At 43.7% G+C, this 12,990-nt stretch overlaps 1 protein-coding gene across 1 annotated transcript; it reads right to left on the bottom strand.

Moving 5' to 3' along the window:
• Positions 1 to 1,833: 1,833 nt before the first annotated feature.
• Positions 1,834 to 12,220, bottom strand: LOC311240495 (uncharacterized protein; the record flags this gene model as incomplete). Its single annotated transcript, XM_084329073.1, has 5 exons — positions 1,834 to 2,630; positions 2,786 to 3,463; positions 3,818 to 4,528; positions 4,618 to 5,313; positions 12,196 to 12,220. 5 exons carry the CDS (start codon positions 12,218 to 12,220, stop codon positions 1,834 to 1,836), a joined length of 2,907 nt encoding a protein of 968 aa, XP_084185199.1.
• Positions 12,221 to 12,990: the final 770 nt, after the last annotated feature.

Consider the following 12,990-nt stretch of genomic DNA (forward strand, 5'->3'; position numbering starts at 1 on the left):
CCTTTGAGGTGCTTTGGTACCATGAGGTGCAAGCATAGTCGTAGTACCCTTGAATGAGTGCTCCTGCCAGAGTCTTCAGGGTATTCCTGTTTACCAGAGAGGAGATCCGGTACAAGAATCGAGTTCTTTGGTTGACTTTTTTGATTACATTGGATGCCATTTTGTCACAGGAAAGATTAGCCTCTAGGATGGAACCCAGGTAGGTAATTTCATCTTTCCTTGTGACAATATTGTCACCCACTGTAACTGAGAAGCCGTCGGTCTTGCTGAGTTTGTTATTTGAACCGAAGAGAATGGATTCCGTTTTGCCCATGTGTAATGATAGTTTGTTGTCGGCGAGCCATATGCAGATTTTGCCTAGTTCCGAGCTGAGGGTTTTTTCAACCTGTAACTTGTTCTTGTCAGAGACCAGCAGGGCTGAGTCGTCCGCAAACAGGAACAAGTTGCAGTCACAAGCTGACGACATGTCATTTGCATAAATTAGGAACAGTAGTGGTCCTAGTATGCTTCCTTGTGGAACACCACAGTTTACTGTGAGGGGGGGGGGGGGGATAGGGTACCGTTTACCTCCACCATCTGTTCTCTCCCCTCCAGGTAGGATTGTATCCAGCTCACTGATAAACTATCAAAACCAATTGCTTTTAGCTTGTGAAGTAATGCTTTAAACTGACATGTATAAAACGAAAAATACTATGGAAATTATTACAAAAATATTATTAAAACAACAAATGCACACATGATTTCACAGAGAAAATGGGGTGTAAGTAACGGTACACAAAATCCACGGTTCGGTACGTACCTCTGTTTTGAAGTCACGGGTCGGTATTATTTTCAGTACAGTGCTTTTCATTTATCTATTTATTTAACTGTATTAAACAATATAAAACGAATTGGCCATAATTTACTGAGCAAACTAATGCTTACTGCTGTAACCTACTAATAACACTTAAAGTAAATCTGAAGATTATTATATGGCAGATGCCTTGGACAACTGTAGCGTGTGCTTGTTTATACAGAGCCCCATTTCATGACTGTGATGCAAGCCCTGCTTGAATACAGAGGCAGCCAGGGCTTGCATCACAGTCACGAAAGGGACTTGTTTATACAGAGCTGGTGGTATGACTTGCTGGCTGAAATACGGACGAGAGGGAACTAGGTAGCGGGGCTCTATTACTCTCTATGCTCTATGTGCTTAAACCCTGTGTTCTCGACAACGGAGTATGGTCGCAGATCTGCTGCTATAAAAACACCTATGGCGTTTGTTATTGCTTTGGCCCGGTCTGAATTAATAGCGAGATGCTGCTTGAATGCCATGGGGAGCTGGGTTTGCTTCTTCCGTGTACCAGTGATATTCACATTCGGGTGATGCCGTTTCAAATGCGTGATAAAGTTTGCAATAAAGTTGAAAAATCACAAGTGTGCATCACAGTCACGAAAGGGGCTAGCCGGCACGTAGCTTTAGTGCGATCCACCCGTCTTTGTCCATTACTGTGGTTAACTGGGAATCCGAAATGATCCCAAACGGGAGACTTGAATGTTGTGGGAGCATCTTCTAGCTCTGGCTGGTCAGTTAGTATTGCACTCGCCATACTAAGGCTAATATGCTATGCTGAATTGCAGCTCTCGCTCAGCGTGGCTGCACGCTGCGTTGGATGAACAAACAACATCCGGTTAGTTGTGCACCTTATATTACGGCCGGGGGGATTTAAGTTCCACAAAAAAAGGTTCCGTACGGTTGCAATCGTTCGGTGCACAGCGCGTACTGTACCGGAGGACCACATTGAGGCGGTACAGTACGTATTTGCGTACCGTTACACCCCTAGTTTGCACCATCTATTTTGATTCTCCTGCCTCAGCAGAGTCCTGCTCTTCTTTTCTTTTGTCAGAGAGCTCCTGTATGATCTTGCAGCTGTGCTCCAGACTCTGCCTCAGCTCAGCCAGGTCCCTCTGCACCTCCTCAAGAAGATCTAGCTTGGAGAGCTTCTTGTCAATGGATGACAGCACTTCATGACCAGGCCCATCTACGGTCTGTTCTGGGATATCGGCGGTGAGACAGTCTTGTTCAGCTATCTCTGACCCCATGGCCTCCTCCCACACCATTTCAAAGTAAGAGTCAATGAAGGCCTCCAGTTCCTCCAAGTTACTGCTCCCCCATCGGCCGATTAGTGCCTGCAGGCCTCCCGTCTCGCTGAGCTTCTCAAGGGTCCTCTCTCTCATTCTGGGGTGGCAGAGAGAAAGCATATCCACAACATCCTCCTTTTCCTCCATCAGCGTTCTGGTTTGTGTTTGAGGCTGATCGGCAGGTAGCAACGAGACCAGTGGTTGATGTCTGCGTGGGAATGGATCTACGTGGCCCCTACTGTTCAGTCTCAGTCCGTGTGGATGATCAGCAGACAACCAGACAGGGAGATTTAACACCAGTGTCTGCCCGCCTCCCATGCCCCGCTGCGGCACCCCGTTACCATGGAACAAAGAGGCGATGCTGGACAGGAACTGCTGTTTGTCCAGGATGGTGAGGCCCACTTCTGTCCTCCGTCCTGTGGCTCTTGGTAGTGCCACCACCTGGCCACAGACATCTGGGCCTAAACAGTCTAGCGATGGAATGTTAGCAAACCTGGCTACTTCGAACACTGTGAAGGAAATAGTAATGTTGGTGTCCACACGTGCGACAATGAATTAGAAAAATATTTCAGAACCCAACTTTTTCAATACTCTGTACTACTACAGTGCAAAATGTATGACTTATTATGGAATCTATGATTGTTAATATCCTCATTACACTTACTGTCATGGGAGGGCTCATCTCTGCAGCTTGTGAACACCTGTAACTCATCTCCGTGCCGTGTCACTCCATCCGGCTGCAGCTCCCGTGTCCCAGCAACAGTCTTCCCCATCTGATCACCTCTCTGGATCATCTCCAGTCTCTCCTCCACAAGCATCTCTTCAATCTGGCCCAGTAGCTCAGTAACCTGGGCTCCATCGCCCCGGTTCTTATTGTCCAAGACGTGGTATCTGTTCCCACACCTGTCGACAAGCTTCCGCAGCACGTCTCCCTCACTCTCGATGCGCTGCTCTATGTTCGTCTCCCCCAACCAGTCTCCATAGGTGAACAGGACCATGGCTCTGTTCCACACCGCCTCCCCCGACGCCTCCAGCCGCCTCTCCGTGGCCTCCAAGAGAGGCCGGGTGAAAGAGCAGCTCACGTTGACGACCAGGAGCACGGCGGTTGGTCCACAGGCCGAAGGGGCCGTCAAGAGTTCAGGGTTTACAGACGGGCAACCCGGTGTGTCCAGCACCGTCACCGTCTTACCGCAGACCCGGCCTTGCCTTTCGATACAGCCAGCGGTTTGGCATTCCGCATCAAACTTCTCTCCGCCTAGGATGGTGTTTCCCGCTGAACTCTTGCCCGTGTTTCTGCCTCCCACGAGCACTACTCTCACTTCCGAGAGAGAGTTGAGCTTCTCTGTTAGAAACAAATATTTAAAATGTTTTGTTAGAATAATGAGTTTGTTATATGACAATACATTGAACTCACTTCCCACAAAAATAACTAAATAGTGAGAGGCTGTTGTTTGCAGGCTTCTTATTAAACATGGACTATGTATCATTACTGCCTTTCTGGGAGCGTCGCCTTTGAAGCTCTTTATGTGTTGCTTGTTTGGAACCGCAGCCATTTCCATTTCAGATGCAGATATCTTTTCTTTGGCAGCAAGGACATTTTCATTATGTAGCTCAATTAAGTCGTTTCATTACTACAGATAAAAGACTAGATTAAATTGATGTTTCCCCCCACATTTACACGTATTCTTAAACTCACCCAACTGAACACTTGCTACTTGTCTTTGTTTCCTCTTCATCGTCAATCTCTCCTTGGCTTTCCCCTCTTCCGTCCTCATCTTCTCCTCCAGCTGTTGCATTACATTCCTTTCCATCCCATAATGACGGCAGCCATTGGCAGTTACCGTTTCCTCAATCTTCGCCATCAGCTCTCTGACCTGAAACCCGTTGGCTTTAGTTCTGTTGTTGAGGACGTGGTACCTGTTGTCACACTTGTCCACAAGCCATCGGAGAGGCTCCCCCTCGCTCTCAATGTACTGCTCGATGGTCGTGTCTCCCAGCCAATCCCCGAAGGTAAACAGAACCACCACGTGAGTCCAGACATGTTCGCCGATTAGCTCCAGGTGCTCCTGCGCCGCTCTCCTGTAGGTCTCCGTGAAGGCCCTGTCCGCACGGACGACCAGGAGTAGGGCGTGGGGACCCGGGGGACAGAGGGACAGACTGAGCACTATCTCCCTCTGGTCAAAGATGGGACTTTCGTCAGTGAAGTAGTTCATCCACCAGCCTGGCGTGTCGACGACGGTGACACGTCTCCCAAAAACAGAGGCTGTTCCCGGGATGCTCCGGGCAGTTCTTCTACCTACTTCCAGGCGTCCTTCTGCGCCCAATATTGTGTTTCCTGTTGAGCTCTTCCCTGACCCCCTGGCTCCAAGCAGCACGATCCTGGTGTCAGAGAGCTGCTGCGACTCCTCTGTCGGACCAAAAGACAAAGTCATTAGTCGAGGGAGAAACATTCTGATAGATTCAATCTTTCATTCATCAAGTTCTAACTGAAAGTACCTTGCAGGAGAGATCTCCGTCTCTTCACCCTCATAAGCCTCTGTCTGGCTTTTTGCTCCACCGTTTGCTTTTTCTCAGCGACGTCTCGTAAAACACTCCGCTCCATCTCGAACGGTCTGTTTCCGTTCTCCGCCACCAGGCTCTGTATCGTCACCAGCAGCTCTCCGACCCGACGGCCGACGACGTCACTACCGAAGGCAACACCATGACACCTCCGGCCGCACTTCTCACTCAGCCACCGGAGGGCCGTCCCTCCTCTCTGCACGTGCTGCTCTACCGTCGCGCGCTCTGGCCAGTCGACGCAGGTGAAGACGACCACGGAGTGACTCCAGACCCGCTCGCCGAGCAGCGCCAGGTGCTCATCCAGGGCCCGCCGGCGTCGCCCCGAGAACACGGAGCTCGCCTTGACAACGACCAAGAAGACGTGGGGCCCCGGCGGGCACAGGGACACGCTGCCCGTGATCTCCCGCTTCACCAGCTCGGCGGTGTCTCGCGAACTGAAGTCGCACCACCAGCCGGGTGTGTCCACCACGGTGACCCGCCTCCCTGCCACCGAGCCCACCCTCCTGGAGCACGTGGTCCTCTCCTTGGTGACAAACTCCTCTTTGCAGAGGATGACGTTGCCCACAGCACTCTTTCCGGAGTTTCTCCCACCGAGGAGAACGATGTTGAGATGTGACGTCCACCAACCCTCCCCTGTCAGAGAAAGAAATTAATACACAGGGAAGGACAGAGAGAGACAGATGTGTGTGTGTGTGTGTGTGAGTTCATCGAAATTTGTGTTGTATTGTGTTAATCTAAATTATATTTCATATTCCAAGAATATTTATTTATGCGTAAAGGACAATGTGACACGAACCCACAGTATCAAACAAAAACAAAGCTGGACAACGGTGTCATTTATGTCATTAGCAGCACAAGTTGGTCTTGAGAAGTTGAACCGTATAATAGGGCTATCAAAATGAATTTCAATATTCTAATTTGAAAAAGTATATATGAATTAGAGTACCAAGCTGCCAGTAAAATGTAAATAAATAATAATCATAATAAAAACATTATTGATATGAGATTAACTGAAAAGGCATCACTGGTTCTTGTCCCGAATTGCCTGCAATACAAGCCAATAAATACGGCATCCTCAGTATGACCTACAGTGTTGCAGGGGAGTGTTGCATTCATTTCATTCATTTATTTTGCATTTATTTTAAATTTGTTGGACCTTATGGTGTTCTTGTTTTGTTCTTGACTTATTGTGATGTTTCTTCTTGACTTGTTTAAAGAAGACGTGTCCGACCCATGGGGACATTAACGTGTGTTGTCGGGCCTTACAAATAAATTTGATTTGATTTGATTTACAGCATATAACCATGCTCGCTCTACTTCAACTAGATCTGAGTGGTTATCCTGCCCCCTAAAATGTTCTTAAATACTTTAGATACTATTACTACTATGTATGTATATGTGTTACATGTATATAATTTCACAGCATCGTTTGGTAAACTGACCACAAGGGCCCCCAGATGGCGATTTAATTCATCTTTGTTAAAAAACGAGGACTTATATATATTAACTCTTTCACCCGACAGGACCGGTACCGGTCCCGAAATGACATCTGGTCATAAATCAATATTTTTCAGACTGTATAAAAGTAGCGATTTTTATTTCAAACGTATTCAAGTATAAACATCATAAATATGTCACAAGAGCATGTAGAATGTATATTATCATCAATACGTTAGTTTAGCAATAGGTTAAAAGTGTTAGATAGATTTTACTTTTCGATTTGGTCAAGTCTATTTCGCGAGGGCGACCAGTTTGGATATTTTGAACCATGGGAATTGTAGTTTTTTGTAGCAAATTCCACAGGTCTGGTTCTGCATTGGAATTTTGGAAGACTACACTTCCTGTAAGGTTCTATGGGGTTCAAGGTTCAGAGTTCTGTATGAATTATTTCAATAACTGTTATTATTCGGGATAATAAGCCACAAAGGGTAAAGTTTTTGACAAATATTGAAAGGCAGTTAGTTTCTCTTCCCTATTGTTTTTTTTTTATTATTATCTTTTTCCCCCCTTCTTTTTCCGATTTTTTTTTCTCCCATCCCACTGTTTAGTCGTTATGCCAATTCCCAACCCCCTTCCTGGTTGTTGCGCACTCCCCCCTACTGTCACATGCTTTCCTCCGACGCATGTGCAGCCAGCCGGCAGCCAGCCTGGCAGCGCAGATTCTCACTGGGAGAGTGTAACGTGTGGAAGGTCACACTACCTCCCTCCAGATCCTACCCTCGCTGTGAAGGCGCCCCGACCGAACTGTAGGGGTCGCTGTCCACAACGCCCAGGACCCACCCATCAGCTTTCCCACCCCTAACACTGCCAATTGTGTTAGTATGAACGACCAGCCAAGCTGATAGCAACGCCGAGAGCTGGATTCGAACCCAGCGTCTCCAGCGTTGATGGCGAGCGCCTTGCCCACTACACCACCTAGCCGCCCTTTCTCTTCCCTATTGTTAACATGTAGGAACAATTAGATCTGAAATTTGTTTCAAAACGGTTGCACTGTGGGGGAAATAAAAAAGTACAGTAGATTACAGTAGATTTCATTATCTGTTCTTATGCACGGATGGTGATACTAAATCCAAATTGAACTCGGGCATTTGAAAGATAATATATGTATACAGGGGTGTAAAGTACTTGAGTAATTGTACTTTGTTACAATATTTAAGTACTGTTTTGGGGGATTTGTACTTTACTCGAGTATTATTAGGTTTGTATACTTTGTACTTTTACTCCATTACATTTCAGAGAAAAAAAACATACTTTTTACTCCTTACATTTAAAATGCAGACCTACAAAGTACAAAGTACAAATCTCACAGGTCCAACCATTTTAATTAGTATATTTTAATAGTTTATCTGGCCGAACTAGCCAATCAAATCCCCATTAATGGAAAATGAACCCGCCCATACCCATGCTGATTGGTTCTTGTGCAACACTAGAAAGCGGGGATCTTAAAACACATCAGAAGAATAGACAGTCTGATCCGCATTATGCTGTGGTTAATATTGTGATATTATTCAGGGTACTCCAGTATTCTGTCTTTAATATTGTGATATTATTCAGGGTACTCCAGTATTCTGTCTTTAATATTGTGATATTAATCAGGGTACTCCAGTATTCTGCCTTTAATATTGTGATATTATTCATGATAATCCAGTATGCTGTGTTTAATATTGTGAAATTATTCAGGATACACCATTCTGTTTTTAATATTGTGATATTATTCATGCTGTGATGTGAATGCTGTCCATGTTAGTTTACCTTCAATGGAGAAGTGCATTAAATAATTTTAATGCAAAAAAAGTGTCCTCTGTTCTTTCATTTCAGCATTGTCTATCGCAGAACACATTCCACTGTGGGCAGAGTGTATGCTTGGTTTCATTCCAGCCTTGTCTAAACACCAGCTGGTTTCATTCCAGCCTTGTCTAAACACCAGCTGATGATTTCACTAATTGGCTCACCTCTTCAACTAACTCACCTGGTGCAATGTATAGTTAAAATGGAAACTTGGCCCATGATGGAATGAGTTTGAGACCCCTGGTCTATCCCTTTAAAAAAATTATTTACTTAAACTTTTTAGTACTTAAGTACATTTAAAAGTAGGACTTTTTTACTTTTACTCAAGTGTGTTTTTAGCCAGATACTTTGACTTTTACTTTTGAGACGGTACCCATACTTTCACTTAAGTATAATTTCTGGGTACTTTTTTTGCGAATTGGCTATAATAAAGTAATTTATAAGCCTCTTATTCTATATTCTATAATAATATAATAATATATTTATAATATTCTATAATAAAAATTGCATTGGTCCGGATGGGAGAATTCAGTACTGTATCTACAGAACCTTCTGTTTAATCATCTTCCCTTTATTGATTTCCTTAGATTTCTTTTACACATGATCTCAAGAAGGTACTGAACAAGATCAGTGGCTGTTTCTTTTTTTTTATCCACTTTTTCTCCTCCTGTTTTTCTGTGTTTTTCTCCCCCAATTTAGTCATGCCAATTCCGTGTGCTTTTTTTCCGTAGCCTCTGTGAGCGAAGACGCTCTTTGATTGCAGCGAAGAAGAAAAAGACGCTCTCCGATTGGCTAACCCTAACTCTAAGCATAACCACGTCGAAAGAGGGCCTAAGCATAACCACTTCGAAAGAATGCCTAAGCATAACCACTTCGAAAGAATGCCTAAGCATAACCACTTCGAAAGAATGCCTAAGCATAACCACTTCAAAGCAGAGAATATATGTACAAGGCGGAAGAGACCCTTCGGAGCTAAACCAGTCAGAGAGGATCTTTTCTTCTTCGCTGTACGCGGCCTAGCCAATCAGAGAGCGTCTTCACAAACAGAGGCTATGAAAAAAAATCACGCACCAATTCCCCCCTCCCCTTCCTGGTCGTTGCTCGCATGTGCCCCCCACTGGTCGGTCTAGGGAGGGTTGATAGATACTATCACATGTCCCCTCCGATACATGCAGAGTCAGCCAGCCACTTCTTTTCACCTGCCAGCGCGGACTCTCATTGGTGAGGTGTAACGTGTGGGAGGCTCACACTACCCTCACCATCTCCCTTCCTCGCTGTGCAGGCGCCCTGACCGACCTGTAGGAGTCGCTGTTTACAACGACCAGATTACCACCCACCGGCTTCCCACCCGCTGACTCTGCCAATTGAGCCAGTATGACGGCCGGCCAAGCCGGAGGCAACGCTGACAGCCAGATTCAATACCAGTGTCTCTCACGTTGGTGACAAGCGCTTAGTCCGCTGCGCCACCCAGCCGCATCAGTGGCAGTTTTTAATGTTTGGTCATTATTAGCATGGTGTTATTCACTGTCAAAAATGCAAAGAAAATCATAATTCATATTCTCTTTTGTTTCATCACAATTTAAGCAAGTCTAGTAATAGACAATATTTCTGACACTGTGAATACATTCCCTGAGGTCCATAGATGTCCCTATTTACCAAGATATGCAAATGGACGTTGTAGAAGTGGAGCAATATTCCATTTACCTACAGTAGGTATATATTTTAGGTGGATTTTCAGAAAATATTCCATGGGTGGAAGAGGTTTTTAAGGCTGTCAATCGATTAAAATATTTAATCTGAATAATCGCATGATTGTCCATAGTTAACTCACGATTAATCGCATATTTTTTATTTGTTCTAAATCTACCTTAAACGGATCTTTTTCAAGTTTTAATACTCTTATCAACATGAGTCAACAAATGATTGCTTTATGCAGCCATTTAACACAAAAGGATGACCCTCATGCATTGCAAATTTGCATCAAATTCAAAACAGTGATGCACAAAATAACTTAAAAGAAAATAATAATTTAAAACAATGAATAAAGGACTCACCCCCTGCCCCCCCCCTCTCTCACACACATACTCGCTCTCTTTTTCTCTTGCCCCTTCCTCATCTCTCACCCGCCCCTCTCTCTCTCTCTCTCTCACACACACTTTGAGTCAGAAACAAACATAGTATCAATGAGAGTATCAATAATACAGTGAATATAGTGAAGTCTAGTAAAAAATAGGTATATATTTTTTTGTTTTCTAAAACGTTAATCGTGAGTTAAAATAAATAGTGGCGTTAAAGGAATTGTGTGTTAATGCATTAATATCGCGTTAACTTTGACAGCCATAATATGTATATATGCATATACAAACCGATTATTTGCTTCTTCCGACACCATTATAATAATAATAATAATAATAATAATAATAATAATAATAATAATAATAATAATAATAATAATAATAATAATAATAATAATAATGCAGGAACTCTTTAGGGGGTCTTTAATCGGCATGCAACGAACTGGACATGCAATTGGAGCGGCACACACACACACGGGATACACACACACATGTTTTTACATTGGGTTTATCTTAACGGGGGGGAAAACCTTGTACGGGGAGAACATGCAAACTCCACACGGAAAGGCCTGGGAGATACCCCACCTGGGTACCTGGCATCATGGAAACCTGGTCCCCAAGCGGGAATCAAACCCTGGACCTTCTTGCTGTGAGGCGACAGTGTTAACCACTACACCACCGTGCCTCTTATAACCGACACCCTGATGGTGAACTGCCCATCTGAGGTTTCTCCCCTTTTTTTCCCTATTGCTAGGTTTCAGGGAGTTGTTCCTTATCTGCATTGGGGAAAGTCTGGGGGTGTTGCAAAATAGTGGATTTTATGGTGGTTTTTATTGTGGATCTATTGTGATGTTTCTTCTTGATCTGTGAAACCCATGGAGGCAATTCGTTGTGATTTCGGGCTCTATACAAATACAATTTGATTTGATTTTAATAAATGGGACTTTAATAGTTTAAATAAGTTTCTTATAGATTAGATACTACCTATAATAGCAAATACAGCACAAAATGAGCTTGTTAATTGTAAGCATTTTACACCTGTGTAAAATGTGGTAATATGTAAATATTATATTAGCATTATTATTCAAATTTCATCTCATTTCAGCCTATTCAAACCTTATTCTTGGGCAACAGTGGCTCAGGAGGTAGAGCAGTCGTCTGGTAATCTGAAGGTTCCCGGTTCAATTCCCACTCCTCCCAGGCAGCGTGTCGAAATGTCCTTGAGCAAGACACTGAACCCCTAACTTCCCCCGATGAGCACCTTGCATGGTTGCCTCCGCTGTCAGTGTGTGTGTGAATGGGTGAATGTGAGGAACAAAATTGTAAAGCGCTTGGGATAAAAGCACTATATAAATGCACCATTTACCATTGAATAGACAGCACTACCATAATTATACGGATGATGACTATTGTTCCCATGGAATTTCTTTTCATGTCCATCTAAGAACATTTCTTTAGAGTGCCACTTTACTGTACTGTACTTTGCCACACTAAGATAATACATGATACAGAGGCCTGAAAAAGAACCAGGTTTTGTATATTGACTCAGTATTGCATTGATTATACCTGTATCTTGAGCAATTTTATAATAGAATCTTGAAGTTTCTTCATCAGGATTCAGGGACGAACTGGGACAAAAAAAATTGCCTGGATCTTTTGACAGAGACCAGCCCACCACAACCAGTCTGCGGATATTACTTCACCCGCGGCCCCATCGAGGCACACACAACCACTTATAGGCTAAGTATAATGGATGGTTACTCTAGGGCAGTGGTACTCAGACTTGGCCAACTCAGGACAGGAGCCACATTGACATATTTTTTGAAAGAGCTACACTACAAACACACCCCATTCCACAACCAAACCAACACCAGGCTAGGTGATTGACAAGCTTTTAAAAAGCATGATCACGCAGTAGGCTACTGAAATGTTACCAACATTACCATGGCAACCTTAACTATTAATACACATGGCAAACTCACAAGACAGCCCATCAGCACAAAGTCCATTTATATAGTAAGGTCCAAAACAACTGTAGTAGCCTAAATTCATAACCATAGAAATAGAATAATGAAGTGGGCTACAATTCATGATAACGTGACAACACAAATATTGTCTTGATAAGAGTTAATATAAGAAATGACCTACTTACATGTTGAGAGGTCTCCGGTTGCCATTTCGTATTATGGACCGTCCCACAACCCAGTCCACTGCTCTCTAAAACCCAACGTAATTATCCAAAAAAGCAAATCTATTGAAAAACAAATAGGTTTGTTACGCTCCCAAGTACTTTTACAACCACTCCTTCTATTGGCTCCTCCTGAAGTAAGACACCTATACTCTGGAAGGAGTGGCGACAAATGAGTTTTATGAGTTTATGAGTCTGAAGGTTGGCTGTCCTGAATAGTCAGACTCTGACAGAAAAACAGCTCTCAGCAACTTAAAGTTATCAGCATGAAAAAGATAAGATCTGGTATTATTTGCCAAAAGTAGAAGGCATACAGTATAAAGTAAGGTAGTGTCCACTCACTGCCAACACCACCTCCCAGGTGGCAGGCTATCCTTCCATTAATTTTCCATTCATTAAATATTGTGCTTCTGCTATCCACATCCATCTGGACATACCTGCATAATCCTTTTTAACATATCCTATATCTATATCTGTACATATCCCTTACCTACTCTTATTAGTTATGCTGCTGACCTGTATGACTTATTACTAGAGTGTCTTTATACCTGTATCACTGTACATAAAGATTTTTAAAGTCAGTATTATTAGCGCAGCATACTGTCCACTGACCCAGGGTCAGTTTTTATTTGTTAGGAACTGGTAATAGGTAGGCTCAAATGCACAACACGGGAGACAGGAGAATGTTCAACCACGTAGGGCGTAGGGCATTTGCTAATACGTTGCAAAAAGTGAATAAACACCAGTGCAGTCTTGAGC

Source organism: Notolepis coatsorum (assembly GCF_963971535.1).
Source record: "Notolepis coatsorum genome assembly, chromosome: 14".
Lineage (NCBI taxonomy): Eukaryota > Metazoa > Chordata > Actinopteri > Aulopiformes > Paralepididae > Notolepis > Notolepis coatsorum.